A 24,479-nucleotide genomic window follows, 5' to 3' on the forward strand; every position below is an offset into this window, starting at 1 on the left:
CTTGGCACATGGTAAACATTATATAAACATTTGTTGTTGCTATTATTTTCAATGGCACTACCTATGTTTAGACCTGGTGACCTGGGACCAGAAGTTTCAAATGCCTTTGTTCTATGACTGAGTTAACTGTTGCTGACCTTTGCTGTCAGGTTTCTCTGTCTGGTTTCACGGGCATTAGTTCTTGTCCCTTCTCATGATTCCCATATATACTTATGTTGTAATTGAAGTCCATAGTAAATCAGTCTTCCCAATGTTTCTATTTTGCATTAGTCAGCTCTTTGGAACTGTATTAGTTCAATATATTGGGTATGCTTTATGAAAATATATGTGCATTTTAAATATCATATGCCACATAAAGATAAAAAAATTTTTTCCATAAACCTTTATTTGGTAAATTCATTTTTCTCTGAAAATTATAACAGTGTATTATTCAGTTTCAGGGTATAATGCCAGAGATATGTTTGAAGTGAAACATGGAAATTCTTTCCTTTTACCCTTTTCTCTGCTTTCGTGAGGAACAATTGTGGTATTAAAGAAGCAACTGACGATATTAGAAAAGCAATTTGGAGTCTTGGCCCTGTCACTAATCAGACATATGATACTTGGGTAATTCTAGCCCAAAGAAAGACTATATGATATTTCATTTTTCTTTAAGCTTAAAGATTCAATATATCATAAATAACTTTAAATTAATAAGATTCTTCTTACTTGGCTTATTAAATTGTTCTCATTTCTTTGTAGTACTTTATATTGCAAACCAAACTTCTAAAATATGTAGTTTATTTTCCTTTAGTTTGTGTATTCTCAAAATGTTCCAGGTAAATAGTTTATTATGATAGCACTCTCTTCAGAGGTATGTAAAAATGTCATCCAGAATAATATTTAGAGTCTTTGCCATGTCCTAGAAGGCTCTATTTTCCTTTACTTTGTATATTTTCCTTTAATTTGTATATTCTCAAAATGTTCCGGGTAAATAGTTTATGATGATAGCGCTCTCTTCAGAGGTATGTAAAAATGTCATCCAGAATAATATTTAGAGTCTTTGCCATGTCCTAGAAGGCTCTCCATCATTGATTCTGCTTCTCTAGCTGACCTCATCTCCTGCCATTCTCCCACTTCCTCCAGTCTAATCTCACTGACTTCCCCATTGCTCTGTGAAGATGCCAGGCATGTTCTCACCTTGGACTTCTGAATGCCTCGTTTCATTTACCTGGAATGCTCTTCTTCCCAAATCCACGATTTTACTCTCTCCCTTCACTTAGGTTTCAGTTCATATGTCACCACATTAGAGTTCTGTAATCCTCCTATCTAAAATAGCCCCCCACCCCCATCACTCCCTACTTTAGGTTTCTTTATAGATCTAATCTCTGACAATATTTATTTTACTTGTTTATTGTTTGCTTTCTCCACCAACACGTAAGCTCCATAGAAACGGGGACTTTGTTCTGTTTAGTACTGTGCCCCTGTTGCCTCATAGGGATTTCGATTGCATATAGCAGACACTCAAAATTTTTGTTGAATTAAGCAAATGAATTATTATAATATTTTCAGTTGCATAATTGCCTTATGGACTCTAGAGCACCTAGAGACTTTATGAAAGCACTTTAAAGCACTTAAACTTTTAGATATATTTTGAAAGTGGTTCTGAATTATAGTCCAGTCATAGTATTCCGTTAGCCACCAGGATAGAAGAAATCTCAATACATAAGAATATAAAAAAGATAGAATTGATCTGATTTAAAAATAAAGAATGTTTGATCTATGAGAGAAAATACTTAAAGATCATCTAGCATAGAGTTCTTATTTTAAAGATCAGAAAACTGAGACATGGTTATATCTGTAGATGTGCCAGAGATCACATGGCTTGTTGGTGGCAGAGCCCTAATTTTGTGTCTGTAATATACATGTTATGATTTTATGCAATTTACATATGAATGTGTTACATTTTCTAGTAAATTTGTTTTATTCTATTTACTTGCAACTTTGCTATCATCTCTAAAAGAATATGCCATAATAGTATTTTCTCATTTTTTTTAAGTTTCACAGCTCTTGCATGCTACTAGGTGAATATAGAGGATCATCTTTGGGATGCTTCCGTCTTCTTTGGAAATCTCCATTTAGGTGTCTCATGGTTAACAGAATAAATATTTGCCAAAGCAGATTCCTTGTAATTCCACTTAAACCTGACACTTTTGCTATATTACCTTTAATAATTCATTCTGGTTGCTTAGTTCCAGAACTGTGGTTGGGGAGGAGTTGTCATATATTTTTTCCTCTGCTTGTTACCTATACCCCACATCCAGAAAGTTGCCGAGTCCTGTAGAGCTTGCTTCTCTCCTGGCAGATCTTGATTAGCAGGCATAACCCTCTACCAGGTGCTGGCCATTGCAGAAATTTTGTGACTCTGCATATAATTACAGAAACCATCCTCTAAGAAATCAGTCAAATTCATCAGATAATGTTGAATTTTGTTAGCGAATAACTAATAAAACTTCATTTAAGGATGACCAGTAAGGAGGCAGGGAAAGTATTTACATGGCATTTAGTAGAGTGCTTTGGACTCTGGATATGCCCAGTGAACTAAATTGCCCAGTGAAATAAAGTGAGGTATTAAATATAATACCTCACATTAAGAACGTGTTTTTCCTGTTGCCACAGTTTTTATTTGCTCAGTAACAAAAAAAGAACACTCTTTTTTGTTGTTTTTAAGGCTTTAAATGAGCTGTTTAAAAAGTCATCTGTGTGCAGATTGAGAAATTGAATAATTAGCTGCCTTTCAAAGCTGCATAAGCTCTTTTAGCCCATCAGGTTAAAAAGGGGGTGGAAAGAGTTAATACAGTCTTAAAGAGGCCTAATTTACAACTAAGGAGTACCTGAGAGCTCTTGGAGAATTTGACACAATGAGTTAGATCAACCCCATTTTCATTTCCCTCTCGCTGCAGTTTGTAACATAAATAAATCCATGGTCTATAATTGTTAAATGGAAGTATTTGAATGCCTCCTAGTGGCATATTGTAGGCTATAATTAAGGAATTTAAAAAGTAATATTTATTGAAGGAATACTATGATAACCTATTAAAGCTTGTAAGTACAAGGTAGTAAAATCCTTTAATGATAACATCCTAAGTGAAATCAAAATACATTATTTGCCATACAAAACTGATTAAAAACGTGACTGGAAAAAATATAATACATATAGCAAAGATGAATATACTTTGAATAAAAATTTTTGGTTTTGGTTCAAATCGAGTTATTTTAATTGACTTTATGTAATGGATCTATTTTGCACTTAAACATAGACAAATGTGGCTAATAATAGGATTTGGACCGCTTTGTGTACATTCTTTTTTAAAATTAATTGTGCTAGTTTCTTTTTTTTTTTCTTTTTTTTTTTTTGTACATGTGCCCAATGTGCAGTAAGTTACATATGTATACATGTGCCATGCTGGTGCACTGCACCCACCAACTCGTCATCTAGCATTAGGTATATCTCCCAATGTTATCCCTCCCCCCAAAAAAAAAGAAACTAGTATATTAATTATCTACATTTTGAAGTGACATATTTATAATGTAGACAAAGAATGTTATATTTGTATTTTTTACATCAAAAATATATTAAGAAATAAAATAGCTTTTTGAAGCAAAAAAAAAAAAAATTAATTGTGCGTATCATGTAGTTTCTTTAAATATCTTTGTATAATAATAGAGAAAATGGTTTATAGAAAGTCTGGTTCATTTTCAGATTTTTTAAAAATTCTGATATTCAAGTTGAATAAAATAATTTAATCGGTAACCTTGAAATACAGACTATAGCAAAACTTTAAAATGATTAAGAATGCTGACTTAATTATTGCTTTATGCATAAAAATGACTTTACATCTACAGAAATATAATTTAAAATGGAAAGAAAGTCACATTGAAAGAATTCTGATGAGGGTCAGAAGATGGGAGAAAAAAGTGATATCCTTTTGTTAAGCACTAAAAAATGTTTAATTAACTGCTTATCAAAACAAAACAATTAAAATGGCAATTACCTTTAAAATAGCAACAATGTAATTACAGCTGTTGTGATATAAAGCTAGGAAACAAAATGTTAATCTGGAATGAACAGTTTAAATATGAAATTATGATATACTTGGCTTCCTGTAGTACAGCTGTCAAGCTTGGGCAGTTCGCTGGTCAATAGTGACATTCTATGTGTCAGTGAACAGAGTCTCTTGATACCATAACCCGCAGTTCACACATTACTGAAGCTCCAACTGTCGAACATTCAAGTCCCCTGATATTATTGCAGCTTCCAGACTCTCCTGACTGGCTCATGTTTCATTCTTTGGCAATTTGCCCTAATGATATCCCACAGGAGCTTTCAGCCTCTCTTCCTTTCCATATTTAATCATGTTATATTAATCTGAGTGATACACAAACTATGCTGTAAAAATTGTAATTTCCTGCAATTTTTCTAAGATGCACACCTAATTTTTCAGTTTTACTTTTACTTATGTTCTAAGTTTTCAATCCCAAGCTCTGTATTTTCAGATGATTATGACTATCTACATGATTCCCAAGAAGCTTCTTTTGCTGTTTATATATGTTTCAGAGGGGCCTCTGAGACATAATACTTTTTACATGTAGAATTGGCAAAGACAATGTTATTTATGTAGTTATGTAAATTGTTCTGTGATTACTGTTCATTGTTGATACATTGAACATTGCTTTTTGTTTGGAAGGTCAGCAGCTACTTATTTTTGTTATCCTTTTACAAATTTTAGTTAACTGCCTGTATCCATGGATCAGCTGCTCTTCTATACCCAATGTATTGGCAACACATATACATCCCAGTGCTTCCTCCACACCTGCTGGACTACTGCTGGTAAGCTGGCTTTTGCCAGACTCCTTTAAGTTTAGGTTTCATAATTAGATATCTGTTTGTTTGTGAATTAGGGAAACTTGGGGGCATATTTAAAAGAAATCACAGAAACTTACATTTTAATAAATAGTAAAGATGGCTTTTATGAAGGACAGAATAATTCTGTACAAAGGTAGCACAAGTTTATACTTAGCAAACATAAGGTTCTTTAGATTTTGTGAATTTCTTCTGCAGTCATTTAGATAACTCAATGTAAAATAGAAAAAAATAACAGTCTTAAGTTGTGTTTAGGAAAACTGTATAGAAGTTATGGTGTCAGTTAGAGAACCCAGTATCCCAGGTGTCAGAATTTGTCTGGCAAATCTGCCAGCAACCACATTGTCTCTGTCAGGGCATACTCCTGTTACCTTTACTTCACAATACACTTCTTTACCCCTCTTTTTTCAATAATAGCACACCAAATACCAAGGACTGACAAAGGGGTTGTCTCTAATACAAGAATTCTTGTGTTTTGTTTAAGTCAAAGTCTCAGCCTTGAGCCACCATGAAAAGCAATGTTGAAAACTATTGGGAGTAGTTCTGAAAAGTTTCCTGGCATTAGACACAATTCCTAAAGGATCCCACCCAATAACCAGGCCTCTAGACCCTCCTTCTTCTCTTTGCCTGGAAGAGTCTGCATATTTATCATGAGTCTAAACAAGGATTAGACTTCTAAATAGCAGCTTCTGGGCCTTCTTCAAGACTAGGGAGGGAAATGTTATCTTCATTGCATAATCATCTTCTGCAGGTATAGCCTAATTCTTAAGAAATGTGATGGGATTTTTCCTCTAAATCATTGTGCACACACATAGAAGGAAACAATTTTGACCTTAATGTGTTTGCTTATTTCACAGCTAATGTTACTAAAACACAGCACTTTTAGAATCAATGCATTCATTTAACTTTCTTATTTCATAAAAGGCAGAAAGTATTAAGGATTAAAAATGATTTAAGTTCATACATAGAGGGTTTCTATTAACTTTTTATGACTGAGCCTCTTCAGAACAAGTGATTGTAGTGACAGCACATGTACTTGGCCACATATTGATTATGTTAATATATTGGTGTGTTTCCACAGCATGGTAATATTGTTAGTATTGATAATGCTGTGAAGTAGGTGCCCAGTGACCTGCCATTGCTATTATGCTGTTTGAGAACTAGAAAGGAGAAACTGTTTGGCAGGAAACTATAGGAATGTAGTTTATATTGTTAAGTGTCACACACACAAGTCTAAGAATCAAGCTAAATTTATAAATAGGCCCTTTGTTATTCATTTTAGAGTTTTTCTTTAACCAACACACCTATAATATTTTAGCATTCCTTAAAGGGAGGGTCTCTCATTTATTTATGTTGACATATGCAGTAGATCTTTGTATATACTGTTCAGTAATTAAACTTTACTTATTTAAAAATATATTTTACAGCAGTATTTGGAAATATATTGATATATGATTTTACATAATATATCTTTAGAATTACATTTTACATATGATGTTAGTGCCATCTTAATTTTTCTATTAAAATGTTCTAACCTCTTAAGAGATAGCACACCTTTAATTAAGTTCAATTATCTGTAATGAATTACACATTTAAGACTTTCTAAAATGTTATTTAGAAATTATTATATGACACAGGCAGTTCTGTACTAATTTTTTTCCAGAGCTTTTCTGATCGTTTCTACCCCTGCCATAAAATTCAATGAAGTAAGCTTGTTTCATATTTCAGTCCCTGGAATTTTCTTTCTAGTGTCTAATGTCTGAAATAGTCTTTGGGTTGAGTTCTAACAGCTTCCAGGCCAAAAACCTCCCTGGGTTCAAAGAGTAAGTCAGTGATATTCAAACAAGAAGTTATCTGAAACTTCCTGAACCTTAAGGTCACAATGATAGGCTCAGCTTCTATCGTAGGAACTGAGTAGTATAATATAATTTTTTTTTAAAGAATAGCTATCAGAAAACTTGGTAAACTAAACTGTTTCCTAGGGTAAATAGTTTTCTTCCATTTCCATCCCTGAGGATAAAAAATCATACTGATCTACATGTAAAAGGGAAAAAAATTACAGACCATCCCTTCAATCTCATAGTACTTGATTAAATACTTTTTATGAATATTCCAGTTCAAAAATAGTATCATGAAGATTAGATGGGAAAGGATATATCTTTGCTAACTCTTTGGCATGATTGGAACTTTCTGAATCCTGAGGTAATCCTACCTCCATAAAGTATTTCTGTTTTTGCAACTGGTAGCTCTGGTGTGGGTTGGACTGTGGAGAGCCATAATGCCATCTTGTGACCATGGATGAATATCGCATCTTGGTCCACCAATAAAGCCTTGCTAGTTTGTTGATTCGTTCATCCATTCATTTGTTCATTAAACATTTAGTGACCATCTATTAATATTTGCCAAGCTGTGAGTATGTAATGTAATGAATAAGATTTAGTTTCTGCCATTGCAGGATTCACAGATAGCAAGAAATACACACATACTTACATGTGCACACATGCACACACATAGCACAGTGTAATACTGCAATACTATAAGTATTACAGAATAGGCATACAAAGGACCATGGATGGCAACACATAAGAAGAAGTGGCCTACAGTCCCTGGTAGCTTAGGGAAGGTGCCTTGGAGGAAATGACACCGTCTGCATTTTCCCCTAATCAGCCAATGTAAGAGTACTTTAATGTGGCAAGTCTATGATGTTGCAAGACAGTCTTAACCTATCTAAGTCCATAAACACATGGCAGGTAGTGTGACTTTAGGACTAGTAAAATTATAATTATCTATTATTTGTTCATGAATGGTTGAGTCACTATTTAGGCTATATGACTCTTCTTTTTATGAAAGGAGCAGATTTAGCTTCTGAGAGAATAGGTTTTTTTAAAAAAAAAAATGGAAAATGTGTTCTTTAGACTACCCCAACAGACTGCTGTTATAGTCTGTGTCATGGGTGGTCTCTTTGTAAGGAAACCTAAAAAGAAAAAAAAAAAGCTATTCTTAAGTACAGATGAATTGCTACCAAAAAGAAGCAGCAATCATATGGAGGCTTCTGTATCCTATCTTTGCAAAATAACTTCATTGAAAAGAAAGATTTAGGACAGTTTTTCACATAGAGGACAAAACATCAGTGTTGCCAGGAATCTCTTCTTGACTTTTTAATGCCCTTATATAATTAGGAAATTTAAGCTAGGTTTGCAAAGTTACTTTTCATAAGATTTGGGTGATTTCATATTAGTATTACACAATCCAGTTTTTGTGAGAAACAACTATTCACTCTATATTCTGCAAAATGTAATTATTTTAGGAAATTAGTCTCTAGGTTAATAATGTTTACAGTTCTAACATCTGTGTTTTGGATTTTGTGAGAAATTGGTGAGAAGAGAACATGTGGAGATAACAAGTGATCCCGTTTTAAAAGTTTCAAGTTATTATGTGATTAAATTTTGCATACAAGCTTTTTAATGGATATTTTTATGCCAGCTTAACAATTTTTATAAATGTGTTTTTTATACTTCTAAAGGTAAGTGTATCTTCCATATAGTTTAAAAAAATGTTTTCATCTGGGCGAAAGAGCGAGACTCCATCTCAAAAAAAAAAAAAATGTTTTCCTAGATGTATTGGGTAGGTTATTTAGCAGTCTGCTTCTGATTTTAAGAAACACTGACCCACCCATTTATCCCACCAACATTTGTAAAATGGACTTAGTAATTATTGTTTTTAGAAGGCTTACCTATTTTAAAACTCTTTCATTAAAATGTACTTTGAAATTTCAGACAGCATGGGCTTTTCTGTATTATAAATCTTGTGAGTAGAATAAACTAACCTGAGGTTAATTGGAAGTTTACACAGTGACTTTAATAATTTTATGCTATTTTGGACATAGGCAGGGCTTGAGATATTTAAGATCATGGGAATTGCCTAAATTCATTTTGTTAAACTTATCAAAACCTTGTTGTGGAAGCCTAGATTTGTTAGTGATATGCATTTTATGTCTTCTTCTCTGGAGACCCAGAAGGAATTCAGGGATGAGAACTTGAATTAGGGAAGTAGTGGAACGGTCCACATTTGTTCCTCCTGTTTTCTTTTGAAGGTAGAAAATCTGTTAGGTCTTAAGGATATCAAGGCCTATAAATAGTTTTCAACTTTTAGCCAAGTGAAGTATCCAGAATATCAGATCAATTCCAGATGGTCTCTTGCATTCAAATTAAAAAAAAAATGGGAAGGAACAAAGCTACAAAGGGCAAAGACAACTGGGAATTAGAATCTAGTACAATAAGAAGTAATGAACTGGAATGTACAGGCTAACGAGGAGTAAAATAAGAACTTTAGCACTTATTTTGTAAATTCTGGATATATAGATTAGTGGTTAGCCATCTTTAAATAAATTTGGAACTTTTTAAGGTTACTTTGAAATCTCTGGGTCTGTCAGGGTGGCTGTGTAATCTATTGCTGGTTCTCAGTAGCAAAGTGAACACATAGAAATTTGGACAGCTCTGTTCTAATAATGACAAAGATGTTTAGAAAATTATGCAAATCCTTTGAGAAAGAGGATTACCTGTTTGCATTAACAGAAAAGGTGCGTCATAATAGAGCACAAAGATGCCTATAAAAGAATTGCCAAAAATGTTTTATTTTAAAATAGCTATTTATTCATATATCTGCTATTGACTTCGTAGATATCTGTCAATTCTCATGTTTTTCTGTTAGATAATATTTTAGGTTTGAAATGTCAAGTTGAATAATTTTCTTCTTGTATTTCATGGGAAGTATTTCTGAAATAACCAGCAATTCTTATTTTATGTATTAAAAATTTAGTATCTATATTTTTTGCAAGAGTATAAAATCCATAGGGAATATATTCTGTTTATATTCTCTATTATTGTTCCCAAGTTTCTACCCTAAGGCCTGGCACCTGCTATGCTCCAAATATCATGTGTTGAATTAATTAATTCAAGATTATTCTCACACTTGGGTATTTTTAAATTTATTAAAATTATTAATAAAAGTGAAAGTTGGATAAATCTGAATTTATAAATTAGGTAAATAAAAGACAGTGTACATGAGGGGAAAGATAGCAGAGTAGGTGAGGAAATTGTTTCCTTTTGTACATCCAGTCCCAGAACAGTGCCTGACAAACAATAAGTCTTGATAGATATTTGCAGACTGACCCTCTGACCCAAATATTTGGTGACATAGGAGGTATGTATCAATGAATATATATATTAAGAATATCATAGAAATAAGAATTTAATTGAATAGGAAAAGATGTGCAAAAGGGATGTTAATAAATTTGATGATTATTTAAGATATATTTGCTATGAGGTATATGGAAAAGATTCAATTCAGACTATGGCCTAGACCTGGATATTCTTCTTAAGTTAAAAACAAACCAACAAACAAACTTTTTAGGCATTATAACTCTTGATTAAATTATAAATGATTTTATGATGTTTATAAAAAGCAATCTTAATTTTAAATATATTAATGACCTCTAAGATTATATTTGAGCTTTATATATTGAATAATTTTGAATATCTATAATGTGTTATGCTGGAACTGAGCATTTATTACATTTAATTTTTAATCATTTTGAATTACTTATACTGTTGTTTCAGTTTTAATGAACTATATGAATCTATGCATATATATATTTTTAATTTAGTGCCCCAATGCCATACCTGATTGGAATACACTCCAGCCTCATACAGGTGAGTATCTTTCAGACATGAGATAGTGATAAAATTAACTCATAAAATAATAGTTAAAACAGTTTTGTTTTGAAGGAGTATCAGTAGTATAGGACAAAGAAGTGACTAGTTTCATATTTAGAGTATGCTTATCATTTTTAAAAAGACAACATTGAAATAATTTCATTTAAATTAACATACTAAATGACCATTTTTTATGGCATGAAATCCATAAAAATAGGTTAGTTATGTTTGGTAGAAATCATATGGTAAGTTTTAAATACTAAAACTTCAGTCCTTGATCAGTTGCCTTTTTTTGTGGCAACTTGAGATCATTTATATCTCTTTTTCAGACCTATATTTTGAAAGTCAAAATTTATGTACTTATGAGTCATGAAGTAAAATTTTTTATTTTTCAGACTTCATTATGTTCCCATTTATCAGTGTATACATTTTAAGTGTGGTTTTAATATACTAATCATGAACTTTAGAATAGAGCCTTAAGTTTTAATTTTCAGTTCTGTTGAGGGATATAAAGTTTAGTAATTTTTTCCACAATTACCACATCATTTTAAAATTAGTTTTGTCACTTAAGTTATTCCTATAGTGAAAGACCTTGAACTATTAACACCATGAACTTGAAATTAGTGAGATTTCCAGGAAGGTCTTGGTATAGGATCAGCATCTAATAAAATAAGCAAAAGGCTTGAATTAAAACAAAGGCTTGGGTCAATTGAGTGGTGTCATTATGCTAGATGCTATCAGTTTTATTCAGATAAATTTGTCTTTTTTTGCTGGTTGTACAGATTGTACTTTAACCCAGTTTCTAATGAGCAACCTAAATGAGTTAGCTTTGGTTTTCCTCTTGCCATCACTGTATACCCTCCATCAGTCCTTACTTTGATCAAAGATGAGTCTGTTGATATATTTTAAAACTCCTGAGGATCATATTGGGAGAGAGTCATGCCCCTCTAGGAGGCCCAGGTTGTGGATTCCAACCGGTACTCTAGCTTTGGGCATTTTTTCTTATCACAAAATGCTAGGGCAACATTTTTTATTTGTTTCACCAATAACAAAAAAAAAATATTTAAATGAATATCTTTAGTAGGTTTGTTTGTAATATTGAAGTCTGAGTTGGTTAACTTTATGACTCCTTATTTTTTATTCATTTCTAGAAAACTTATTCTTACATGCCAAGGTACTTTCAGTGAAAGGATAAATTACATAAAATATGAATGAGTAGGTACTTAATTTGTTAATTAGATTGTGGAATATATGACTAGCATTTAATTTATCAGTAATATGACTTTATTTAAAATCTAACCTTGGTTGGATTCTTTTCTAAAAAGAGTCATCAAATTTGATTTTTATATTAGTGTACTTGTTGCTTCTTAATGAATCTAATAGGATACATAATTTTTATAATATGTTTATTTATTTATAGAGATGAAAAATATTTGAAGTTGTTGGTTACCTGTTGATGTTATAGTTTTTTTTTGCATAATGATTCTACATCAACTTTTAAAACAAATGATTCAGTGTTTCCAAAATACTGTATAAAAGGGTATATATTTTAAACATTCAATTAAATTTATCATATATTCTTGGATACCTATAAAGAAAACCAATACTGTTTTTAAGTAGCAAATTTAAGAATTATTTGCTTCTTAAAAAGTGTTGTCTTAGAGAATAATCCATTCTGACTTTAAATTGGCTCTTATTATTAAATGAGAATATTTGAAGCCATTATTAGACTGGTGGAAATCTCTGTATTTTTCGTACTCTGGACTTATCTAAGTGTCTTAATAGTCAGCCTTATTTTATTTAATTGGTTTATTAGTGAATGAGAAGCTGTACTGGGGACTTCAGGAATTCTTTTAAAACAATTGGATACCATTCAGCAACTTTCTTGTTAATCTATTACAAGATTATGTAAATCCTGCAAATTTCATTCTTGTTATGCCACTATTAGGCAGATTTTTTCACTAAAATTCCTATCTTTTATGCTTTTTAATTTTACCAAAATGGTCTCATAATTAAAATATTGATACAGCTATTTACATATTTAGTATGTAAGACTGAACTGAGTAAATGTTTGCATTTTGCTTGGCAATTACAACCAATTTTTTCTTTAAGGAATAATTAAAATATTTTCTTATTCCCTCTCCCTTGGTCAAGAGAGTTTCAACACATTTTATTGTGTTATTAGGTTGGTGCAAAATTAATTGCGGTTTTTGCTATTTTTTTTTTTTTTTAATGGCGAAAACTGCAGTTAATTTTGCACCAACCTAATGTAACAACTTCTAAATGTAGTTGTTCAAAGACATGAAATTAATATCCCTTAACATCTTTCTTTCAGTTGTTTTAATGAAATTATGAGTAAAGGATGGCCAGATCTTTTTAAAATACAAATTTCCTTCTAAAATAAAGGCTAAAGACATTTTGTTCTGCCTGAAAACTAGACTTTGGGGATGAACTCAAGGCAGACTAAGGCCTGCAGGTCATTAGGAATAAATTAGTAAAGGCTACAAATGTGAGGATTGTCTTGTTTTAATATACAACGGATTCTAAATAAAATGTTGACCCAGTTTTATAAGATCATGTGATTGCTGCCACTGTGTCATTTCTTTGTATTAATGTGCAAAAGTACCTTTGTAGCCATATTGTATGGAAAAGTTAAACATAGAGGATGTGAGAAAGACTTCACTAACTTCACCACCTTACAGTTGTTCTTAATAAGCATTTCAGTCTATGTCTAATATTATTTTCTTATTTTTGAAGAAAAAGACAATTTTTAAAATTTTCTTAATTTTGCATCTCATAACTTATGAGATGTAACAGTGGGACACAGAAAGAGGTACCATTTTATATACCACATGACTTCCCATGCCTATTTAGAAAAAAAAATAGCTGAAGTCTAATTTGGAGAGAAAAAATAGATGAAATATTGATACTAATCCAAATTAAAAAAAATTTGTTACACTCTATTTTTTCCTTTTTTGTTAATGTATTAATAGAATTATTTTCATGTTAGGGAACCTCAGTTTATTAATTTGAAATGAATATATTTTTCTATTCTTTTTCGAGTGCTTCCTTAAATAAAATTTAATATTCAGCAATTACCAGATTTTTAAAACTAAGAGCAGTTTTGAAAAAAGTGTACATGTCATAGTAGTACTAATTTCCTTGTTCTGAGTTTAGTGATAATGTCCTCATAAAACACTTTGGGGGCACATAGTTTTATCTTAAGCTATTTACAGACTAACTCATTTTATCCCTTAACAAATACATCAGGTTTATTTGATTATCTTTACAGTTTCTGTCATAAAATGACAACTTAAAGTTGAAGATGAAAATCAAAATTATGACATGTTTTTTCACACAAATGCAATTAATATAATTTATATTTTTACATATAAAATAGGTTATTGTAGTTATACTATAGTTACTTTATAGGTAACTATGCATATATGTACTTAAAGCTTTTTAAATATATGTAAACATGTGAAAAGAAAAGGAAATGAGTGTATTTGTAAATATTTTTGCAGTAGTATCATTAGTATCACTATAAGTGATTCTCTGCTAATATCTTAGAAGTGGCATCTTTTAAGTCTTTATAATAAAGAAGACAGATTTTTAGAATCATCTGTCCTCACTGTAGACATTATGCCTTTCTTAACATGTGGAAATTCTCTGCTTTAGACTACCATGGCTTTAGAAGGTTTAACATTCTGATATGCAGAGATTTGAAATTGTAAATGGATCAGAGAAATTTTAATTATGACCAACTTAAAATAACCAGTTTGGCCAATTTAAAATATAAGGTAATAATAAGATTTTAAGTGATAATTTTCAAAAATGACTATTATTGTAGGCCACCACCTAAAAAATACCACACTAAAATTATTAACCTATTGCTAGTTGACTTTATACAATTATGAAACTTAGAGTTCATGAATATATTTAATTAATGAGCACTTATCACTAAGGAATAATACTATTTGTTACAAATTAAATAAGACTAATAAAATTATATGAATTGTTTAAGTATACCTTTTAGTTTAAGTAGGAAAAATGAACCATAAGTATTTTCTTTAAGGATGAAAAATATGATAAAATTCTTATTTACTATTATTTGTACACATATTGAGATAATTTGACTATTTTGATTAAACTTTCAAACAAATGGGACAAGTCAAGATAGTCTGATAGGCTATTAAATTTGGTACCTTCTGTTGAAATTCATGTGAGAAATATTACTAACAATAAATTCCATGTTACATTTCTCTTGTTCAGCTTTCGGTCCTCATCACCAACATATACCTTTTGGTATGGAATATAGATAAAAAATTTAAATTATAGTTTAATGCTGTAGTCATAGTTATTGGTTTATGTTATCCTTGCAATATGATTTATGCTAAACATAGGTATAGCGCTGGCCATGAATTCTTATATCATGGGACTGAACTTAAATAGATAAATTTTAAAGAATATAATTTGTTTACAGTTTGATATAACTGTGCCTATTTTATAAGAATTTTTGTTGTAGTTATGTTTAATATAAGATGAGGAAATATTCAATTTTAAGCATTTTTACTGAATCTTTTTGTATGAGTTGTAGTCAGACTTTCTCAGGAGGCAAAGTTGTTTCTATCCTTTCATAATATAGGATTTTCCTTTTTTCTTTTCCTAAGCCTAATGCATTAAGATAATATTTTCTGTTTCCAAGCTCATCATAACTTTGTAAAGTAAATATACTGATTTGTATTCGTAATTGTGTTTTTTTAATAGAGAGTGAAAAACAAATCATTGGAAGATGTTGTTATGTTAAATGTTGATACAAACACATTAGAATCACCATTTAGTGACTTGAACAACCTACCAAGTGATGTGGTAAGTCTGAAGGCTATTCAGTGGTAAACATATATGTTTTCTCCTGGACCTCTGAATTACTAAGTTATTTTTCCCACTTTTAATATCTGAAATAAAAGGGTTGGGTATTTGCATGGGGTGTGAGAGAAATCAATGTTGATTCTATATTTAATATTTTTACCTTTTAGCAGTTGAGATTTTGAATGGAACATCATATTCCTTATTGTAAAAGTAAGATCATAATTAAAAAGCTAGATGCATTCATTAGGCAGAGTTTCTTTAAACCTAAGTCTCTTCATCTCATCTTAATCATTATATTACAAAGTAGGCATTTCTGTCTGCCTAGTGGCATGTCTTGCAAAAAAATGAGAGAGTTTTTGAAGGCAAGAAGAAGAAGGGGGCCAATTACCGGCTTTTGCTTCCCTGCCACCTGCCAGCGCTTTTCCTTTTAATTAATGATCTGATGTTACTGGTCAATATAATAAGAAATGCTTGTACAGTTGGGGTCAGAAAATTCTGGCTTTGATCTCCCTCAACTTTCTGAAACATTTATTTGTTTTCTCTAAATTATTTCAGTTTTATTTTAATCTTTTCTATCCTGCTGAGGGCCGCAAGAATGAAAACCTACACTGTTTGTCATTTGCTTTGGCAGAGCAAAGACTGCTTACTTAGAATTCTATTTGTAAATTAAACTGCAAACCCAGTTTGTCATAAAAGACATCTGATCCTTTTGAAATGACGAAAACTGTCTTTTGTCTGCAAAGGCTGATAAATTAAGTGCCAGTTCTCTTCTGGTCTTTGATCTTGCGGAGGGTTATGTGTGTGTGTGCGTGTGTCTGCAGCTTATAATGGGACATATTCTGTATGTCACGTTAAATAGTCTCCAAAAGTGCATTATTTTTGGCCTTCATATTCCTTAGTACAGGATAAAAATGCAAACTAGTACTGTTTCTGTATATATTTTAATGGCTACTTAAAAATGTTTTTATAGCATAGTTCTAAGTTAAAATAACTTCCTTTTTTAAAAAACAAAGCATTTATTCTTTATATGGATATTAAAATTTGGGAATAAAAATGCCTTCAGAGCATATTTTTCTGTAATATTGAATACTTTGAAATCCATTATTAAGGAGTTTGAGAAAGTGAGTTTAAAAATCCTAAACTCAAAAATACACTAATACCAGCCTTGATTGTCCTTCTGTCTAATGATAGGAAAAATATGATTTTAAAGTCAAAATCAGATTATTTTTGCCCATAATAACCTAAAATACTTGCTGACCTTGAGACATATTAAAATTGAACTACCTTATCTTACTGTAATAAAACTTATGCTATGAATGTACAAATCTAATCCTAGGCCAGTGAACAATTACATCTTTTTAGCTCATTATAACTAAATTACCTCCTTGTAAAATATTTGCAAAAACAAAATCACAAAGAAATTATTAGAGTTACTCATTTAAAAATCAATAAAAGTATTATTCAATGGATAGAGAAATAATTATGAAAATAGAATCCCAACTTTTAAGAATGCTTTCCTTATATGCATGTACTTCCTACTGTTAATGCCCTAGGGAGAAAGATTGTTTGTTAAAAAGAGAAAGAAGAAAAAAAAGAGAAAGAAATTCAGCTTTTCTGTACGTGATATTAAAATTTTTATAGGCAGCTTCAATCAATGATAGATGATTCTTGAAAAAATAATCTTTGAAATTTTATTTTTTGATGGGTGATTCTTTTTTAAATTGAAAAGTACTACTTTCCTAGTAGAATTAGTTTGATGATTAGAACATTTATTTAGATATATGGAGAAGTTAAATAATGTTTCACACATGTAAGTATTTAAATATATGGAGAAGTAAATAATATTCACACATGTAAAGGCCTAAATATATAAAATGACAGAGGAGACCATCTTGTTATTTACTCATAAACAACAATATAAACATAACTGAAATATTTAAAAATATAGATAAAAATTATACTGAAAGGTGGTGTAGACTGATTAAATAAATATATGCTTGAAATTCAGGGACACAGACTTATAGAGAAATTTAAAGAATAGACAAATAAAAATAGTTCTGAGATGGAGCTAGGACCATTTACTGAAAGTGTGAGATGGTTTAAAGTTATAGTAATTTTCTAAAAATATTTTGGGTGATTTTTAGAACCCATTTCTAATAAATATAGCTTTTTCATCAGTTTTCTAAAGTTATCTCTTACAATTTTGGTGGAAATAGGATGAAGCATCACATCATATTTTAGAAGCTCCCCACCCCACTAGACAGAACAGTACAATTGTAAATGTTTTAAATGAGATGTGTTAAAATCACAAATGATCTTACTAAAATTTTTTGTGTGTGATTTAAATTGATAAAATATACTTGAAACCTGAAAAATGTTACTATTAGTATTGTTTGATTGTTTAATAGGTTAACTGAGATTTAAATGGGGGGGTCCTTTTAAAATCCTTCACCAAAGCATTTAAATTATACTTACAGGCTGGTTGACTTTCTATGCATGTGTACTCTATTATTGTGTCAGATTGACCAGTGGTCTTGGCTGTTCAAAGGTCAGTGGTCACAGTTGTCCTGAATTACTAGTTCTTTTTTCCTGTGGACCCTCTGCTGTGTTGCATGCTGTAATCTTCTTAATGGCTTCATTCCAATATTCACACATAATATTTTAGATTTATTGACTGTTAGAAATACTACCATGCCAGTAGCAGTTCCGCTACTCTTAAGGTATTTAAAATTGGAAAAATAAATCAGGGCAAAGCTTTCAGGATTCCTTTGTTTTCGTTAAGGGAGGGGGTAAACCTCTTTTCCTGTCTTCTGACAAGAACACTTGTTTTTTGATTTCATCATTTCACTATAGATTTGGATCATTAAGAGAAAAAAACAAATATTTTATTGGGAGTGATTTTAACGATATTGATTATTACATGGAATAACTTTTAAAGGTGGTAGATCCGATAAAATATACTCTGGTAGTTTTTGTCTATTAATATATTGTGACTTTAGTTTTTTAGTGGCTGTGCCAAATAGACACCTACAAACATCTGTAGTATAGTTTGAATGTTTTGAAATAAAAAAAAGTAAATGTTAGGACTCAGTTACAGCATCAATCACAGTTAGTGTTATTGTAGTATGTCTATAAGGGTGAGAAAAAGAACCAGTTGAATTAAATATAACATTTGAAATCTCAAATGAGTTGATTTTAATTTATGAAAATGCAGTATTAACACCTCCTATTCCAAATCTGTATACAATTTAGTTTTAATTGTAATAATTTAAAATGTATTTCTGAGATATTCCTGCTCATTTTAGTTTTTATCATCAACATTTTAAAAAGCAATTTGGAGGTTGTTACTATTTCAAATATAAATAGAATTACTCTCTTACTAGGAATTAAGCTAATAGAATTATAAGATTTAGGAATTCTCTCATATGAATATTAAACAATTATAAATTCCTATAGATGAAAGCACATTAGAATTGACATCTGAAAAAGTTACATGTATTAGAATATTCATTACAACAGGCAAGTTTTTTTTACCTGTATTGCTTAACAGTCTCTAATAATTTAAACTCATTAGATTGTAAGAATAGTAATAATATCGATAGGTCAATATGCTATTCCTATTTTAGATAAGAAAATCAAGGCACAGAAAGTATACTGTTAATGGTATATCTATAGATTCAGTTCATAGAGGTTGATCCTCAGGCCTGTGTCCGAAACAGTAGACCATGGTCCCTTTCATATAAATGTGATATACAATGTAATGAATAACTCATTTAAAATATATTATAGACACTTACTTGCCACTTGAACTTGTTAAAGAAATATCAGTTTGATCCATTTGATTTAAATTAGGATTTTCAGCACTATTTTTAAAACTTCATTTTCATCTTAAATATAATACTATTGGAAAATAATTTTCTGTTTTCTACTATGAGGGTATATAGAAAATATAGTACACTTAAGAGTTATTGTACAAGTCACTGTAGACCACTGTATGTTACAGGATAGCTATATTTTGTATGAAGCATATTTAATTACTAAAATGTTGAAAAGACCTTATTATAATGATGCTATCTAAAATATATATATTATAGTGAAGCTTTCAGGAATCATAAGAAGGAGTGCATTAAGTGGTTTTATTGTGATAAAAAAAGGAAAGACACAAATTGCTCTGAATCACCAAAAATCATTAAGAGCATGTAAGAACTGGAGAAAACCTCTAAAACTCTGATATCAAATGTTTGAATATCTACATTCAAGTGAATTTATTAATTTGGGGATAAGTTTGGAAGAATTAGTTTTTTCAGAGAATTCTAAAATAAACTTTTCAAAAAATACTAAGTTATGTAAGCAAATTAAACTCTTAGAACCACACAGATTGTCAATGGATATGTTTAATTCATTGAATATTTCCTGTAATCTAACATGAAGGTTTAACATGTTAAATTGTCATAATATATGTTATAAAGAAAAAAAAGGGCCCCAGAGAATATTATATTGGTTCCAGGTTTGCCACAGTTCTGCTGTAATCCTTATTGTGTTTAATGGTAAATGAAGTCCCTAACAAATTTCTAGGGTGGTCAGGTTAGAAAGATTCATTCAGCTTCTAGAGTAATTTGGAGAACATTTTATTACTTCAGGAGACGAATACTGCTTTCAGTTTGCCCTTGGAAAAGTATAGTCATGCTTTTTCTCCTCTCAATCTCCAATTGTTAGAACTCAGGCATCTAGTTGTACCTTGCCTCCACCACACAGCCTTGGTACAGTGCTTTGTAAATAGGCATTCAATAAGTGATTGCTGAAAGGAAATATAATTGCACTTCTTTTATCTTTTGTAATAGAAACTTGCTTTTAAAGTCTGTTTACAGTTAACCTCCTAGAACATTTTATAAGGATATTTCCATTTGACTTTAATAATAATAATGAAAATGAGAAACCTGGACGCATATATAAAGTATACTTTTTGACTATGAGTATAATCTTTTATTTCCTGTATTTAGAAAAAGAGACCATGTTGTGATGGCAATCATTGTGCTTCTGCATACCCAGCTGAATGTCTGTGGAAACTCAGCTATTCTTTTAAATAGTTATTATCAGAGATATAATTATTTACAAAGTAGATTTTTTGTTTGTAGGTAAACTGTTATAGATTTTGCTGTTCTCCCAACTGTTTTCTTGGTGTATATTTTGAAAATATAAACCTTAAATGCTAGAACAAAGAAAACAAAAGCAAAACCCAAAAACCTTAACTGTGCTTCTGAACATTTAAAATATTTTTGTTAGTTTCTCTCGATTGAATAAGAGAACCTGGCTTTCCCACAGCAATGATCCAGGCTTTGGTAATCCCCCCCTTTATGTCTCTGTACTTTTGCCGTTCTAAAGTTGATTTATTGTTTGTTACTTTTAGTGATTTTAAGTGCTCAATGAAGTTCCTTGGCTTTCTCATGGCTTTTCATTTCCAACTAAATTACCTAGCCTTTCTTTTAATGTCTTCCTCCCACCCACCATGTATTATCTTAATAGCATGCTTCTTTCTCTTGTTACTGCAGATTTTTTTTTTTTTTTCTAAAAAAGGTAAACCTTGATTTTGGCTTTAAAATTATTTCCAATTTATTTCTGGTCCTTTAAATTCTTGATTTTTCCATATCCAAGCAACTTTTTGTGTGTAATATTGTGAGCACTGTCACAATAGCAGTTCCCAAACCTTGCTGATATCATAATGACCTGGTGACCTTTTAAATGAATTATGTTTCTGAGCACCATCACAGATACTTTGATTGAGTCAACTAGAGGAATAAATGTAGAATTGTGCCTGGAACAGGTTGTTAGATTTGTTCATTTATTCATTCATTCAACAGGTATTTATCAAGTATCTACTATGTACACGCATTGTGCTAAGAACTGGGTATATAGTGGTGAACGAGCAAACATATACCCTGATTTCATAGAGTTTATGGTGTGTTAACACTCATCTAGTATTACAAATAGAGACAAATGTTATAAAAGAACAGGGTGCAGTTGGAGAGAATTACAGTGATATCCTAATTTAGATTAAGGGTGAGATAGGTAGAGGCTGGGCCTGTTGTAGCTCAGTGGCACGGGAAAAAAACCATGTGTGCCTCTGTGGTGCAGCAAGGCATTATCTTATGTGGTAGTGCATAAATTCTCGGGGGCTCAAGTGTTCTTCTCCAGCTTAATAATAAAGGCTGCAAGCCTGAGGTTTCATTTTTCTTATGATGTGGCAGGAACCTGATGCTGTGCCAGTTGCACTGAGGATGGGATTTCAGGTGCACCAGTATGAGAAAGTATAGAAGCAGTTAGGAGCTTGGTCTATATTCTTATTTCATATCTCTCATATATCCTTTATACTGTTTGTTTATTATCCTTTATACTGTTTGGTATATTTATTAGGGTACAAGCTAAGCTGCTATAACAGAGAAACCTAAATACTCATTCTTAGATAAAAATAGAAATGTATTTCTCTGTTGTATAATAATTAAGAGGTAAGTTTTCCAGAGATGTGGGACAACTCTGCCATCCTCAATACATAGCATCCAACTCCACGTTTAAGGTATGCTCTTTGTCTACCTTGCCCCAGAATAAAGAGGAGAATCCACAGAGGAGTATTCATATCCCTTTTAGGGACAGCCTGAAAATGTCATGTTCCTCAACTCACATTCCATTTGTCTGAACCCAGCCATACGGACACACCAAGTTCCAAGGGATGTTGGAAACTAGCTGAGTTAACCTAGTTTTGTTAAATATGCACCAGTCCAAACTTAAGATTTCCATTAGCAAAGAAAGGGAGAAGAGATGTTGGTGGACTTAAAGCCATCTCTGCTGTAAGTAAACTGATAAGAAAATAATTTTAGCCAAACTGAGATGCCATTTTTACTAGTCCGCACTCTCAGATCAGCCTTTTGTGGTACAGCCAAGCTCAGTGTATCAGGAACATTTTTCTGCAGAATTGGCCTCAATGATGATGAGTATGAGTAAGCCAAATGGGAGGAGGAAGAAGAGGGGGAGGAGAGATAACATATATAAAGGTTTTCCTGTGGGGAAGAGGTTGGTTAATTCAAGACCTATATAGCTGTAGTGAAATACACAAAAGAATTATGCAAAATGAGATAGTAGAGATAGGCAGGGGTGATCATAAAAGATGTGTAATTCTTGTTAAAGACCTTAGGATTTTATTGGAAATTCATTGTATACTTGTAGATGATACCATATTAGTTAGGATTTGACAGGTACTTTAAACATACAATGAAACAATGTAATGATACACTCTGTAGGTAAGTATATCATATGCTTTTCATTTAATAAATGTTAAAGGTTACTGTTTTAATCTTCAAATAGAGACTTGTTAGAAAATTATTAAGAGAGAAGTGTTAATTTTGCTTCTTAATAAACTGAACTTTAGAAAGGTTAAAGAAGTGTAAGGATTTAATATCTAATTCATGTGATAACTATAACATGATTCATGGGAGAACAAAAGTTTTCAACTTTATAACTTTGTTCTACAGATAATTATTTGACACTTTAACTTTTCTAAGTGTATGTAGTTTTTAGAGAGCAGTTTAGTTATATGAAAGGAAATATTTAAAAATATCTTAGGAGTGTTTTAGGTTGTGTAGATTATCTAAATATTATTTTGGAACACTTATTTTTATCTTCTTTATCCTGATGTTTCTCTTTGTGATCATTAAAAGTAAAATAAAAATTTCTAGGTATAGCAGTTAATATATTTTTACTGCAAAAACATATCTAGAAATCACATCTAAAAGTTAAGTAAAAGAAAAAATCTGTTACTTCTCGGAAAAACTCAACCCCCTTATATGCGCTGCTTTCCTGGCTTACTGTCCTTTGGTATAATTACTTCGTTACTTAGACTGGGTGCACATGGCTTGCACTCTTTTAACGTGTACCTATTTGCTGTGTTTACTCATGTAATTCTGTCCTTTTATTCATAGTCATTTTAGTGCTAAGAGGGTAAAAGTGGGGAATTGGTGGTAATATTATTCATGCTGTGGTGAATTCCCAGCGTGCTAAAATCCAGGTTATAATTCTTCACATGGATGGCTGCTTGGAGGTCTGAATTCTCGCTGAAAGGAATTTAAAACATTTGATAAGATCAATGAAATGATGCTTATTTCTGAATTTTCTTTTCATTGTTTAACTTTTCATTTGTGATCTATCCTAATACTAAATTAGACTAAAAAAATGTATTTACAGAGTGTAAAGTCTCTAAAGACAATAAAATAAAATGTCCTTTGTGAAGTAATCCTTAGCCATTGGAGGTTGAGGCTAGCTTGCTTTCTTAACAATAAAAAGAGAAAACAATTGATACTTTTTCAGTATTAATAGGATTATGTGATGATAGCCATATGACTAAGGCTCCAAATGCTTTTCTGAATTCAGAGTTATGTGTGAGTATAAGCCTTAGGATTTCATGGGAAGAGATACATTTATTTCATAACTAAAGTTAGAAGTTTGGAAATTAAAGCAGAAAATGCTCTTTCCTAGACCGGGTATTAAAAAGTACAGGGCAGACACCATCATTTTTATAGATTAAAAACTGCTAAAAGCTAATTAACACTGCAAAGGGCATTGGTAACTGGTGATAATTTACTCCAGTGATGTAAAGACCAGAAACACAGCAAGGTTGATGCAATGATTTTATATTATATTAATATCCTTATATCTAAAACTGATTTTTAAAAAACAATTGTTTTCTTACAGACTATTTTTGAGCATTCATTTGCCCACGTAGAAACACTTAGCTGCCCATCTGGTCTCTGAAAAACAGGAACAACATCAGATGTACTGACAATTGAAGCCCACTAGAGTAGGTCAAGGAAAAATTATTTTTATGTAATTTGTAAAAGTTGAAATAATGTAGAAAGAGGCAAAGGAGAAATATAACTATATTTCTTGCCAGGCAATTTTAGTTTAAAATCTGTATGAAATTAGATAGCATACTCATGTAGAATAAC

General features: G+C 31.3%; 1 protein-coding gene across 8 annotated transcripts in view; it reads left to right on the forward strand.

Moving 5' to 3' along the window:
- The window catches only part of DENND1B (DENN domain containing 1B), a 260,436-nt gene that overhangs the window by 144,978 nt on the left and 90,979 nt on the right, over nucleotides 1-24,479 (forward strand). For all 8 annotated transcript variants that reach the window (XM_063647586.1, XM_063647606.1, XM_063647618.1 and 5 more), the window contains 3 exons: nucleotides 4,770-4,870; nucleotides 10,569-10,614; nucleotides 15,385-15,486. In XM_063647586.1, coding sequence (XP_063503656.1) covers nucleotides 4,770-4,870; nucleotides 10,569-10,614; nucleotides 15,385-15,486 — 249 coding nt within the window. The remainder of the gene's footprint in view (nucleotides 1-4,769; nucleotides 4,871-10,568; nucleotides 10,615-15,384; nucleotides 15,487-24,479) is intronic.

This window comes from Pongo pygmaeus, chromosome 1 (assembly GCF_028885625.2).
Source record: "Pongo pygmaeus isolate AG05252 chromosome 1, NHGRI_mPonPyg2-v2.0_pri, whole genome shotgun sequence".
In the NCBI taxonomy this organism is placed as follows: domain Eukaryota; kingdom Metazoa; phylum Chordata; class Mammalia; order Primates; family Hominidae; genus Pongo; species Pongo pygmaeus.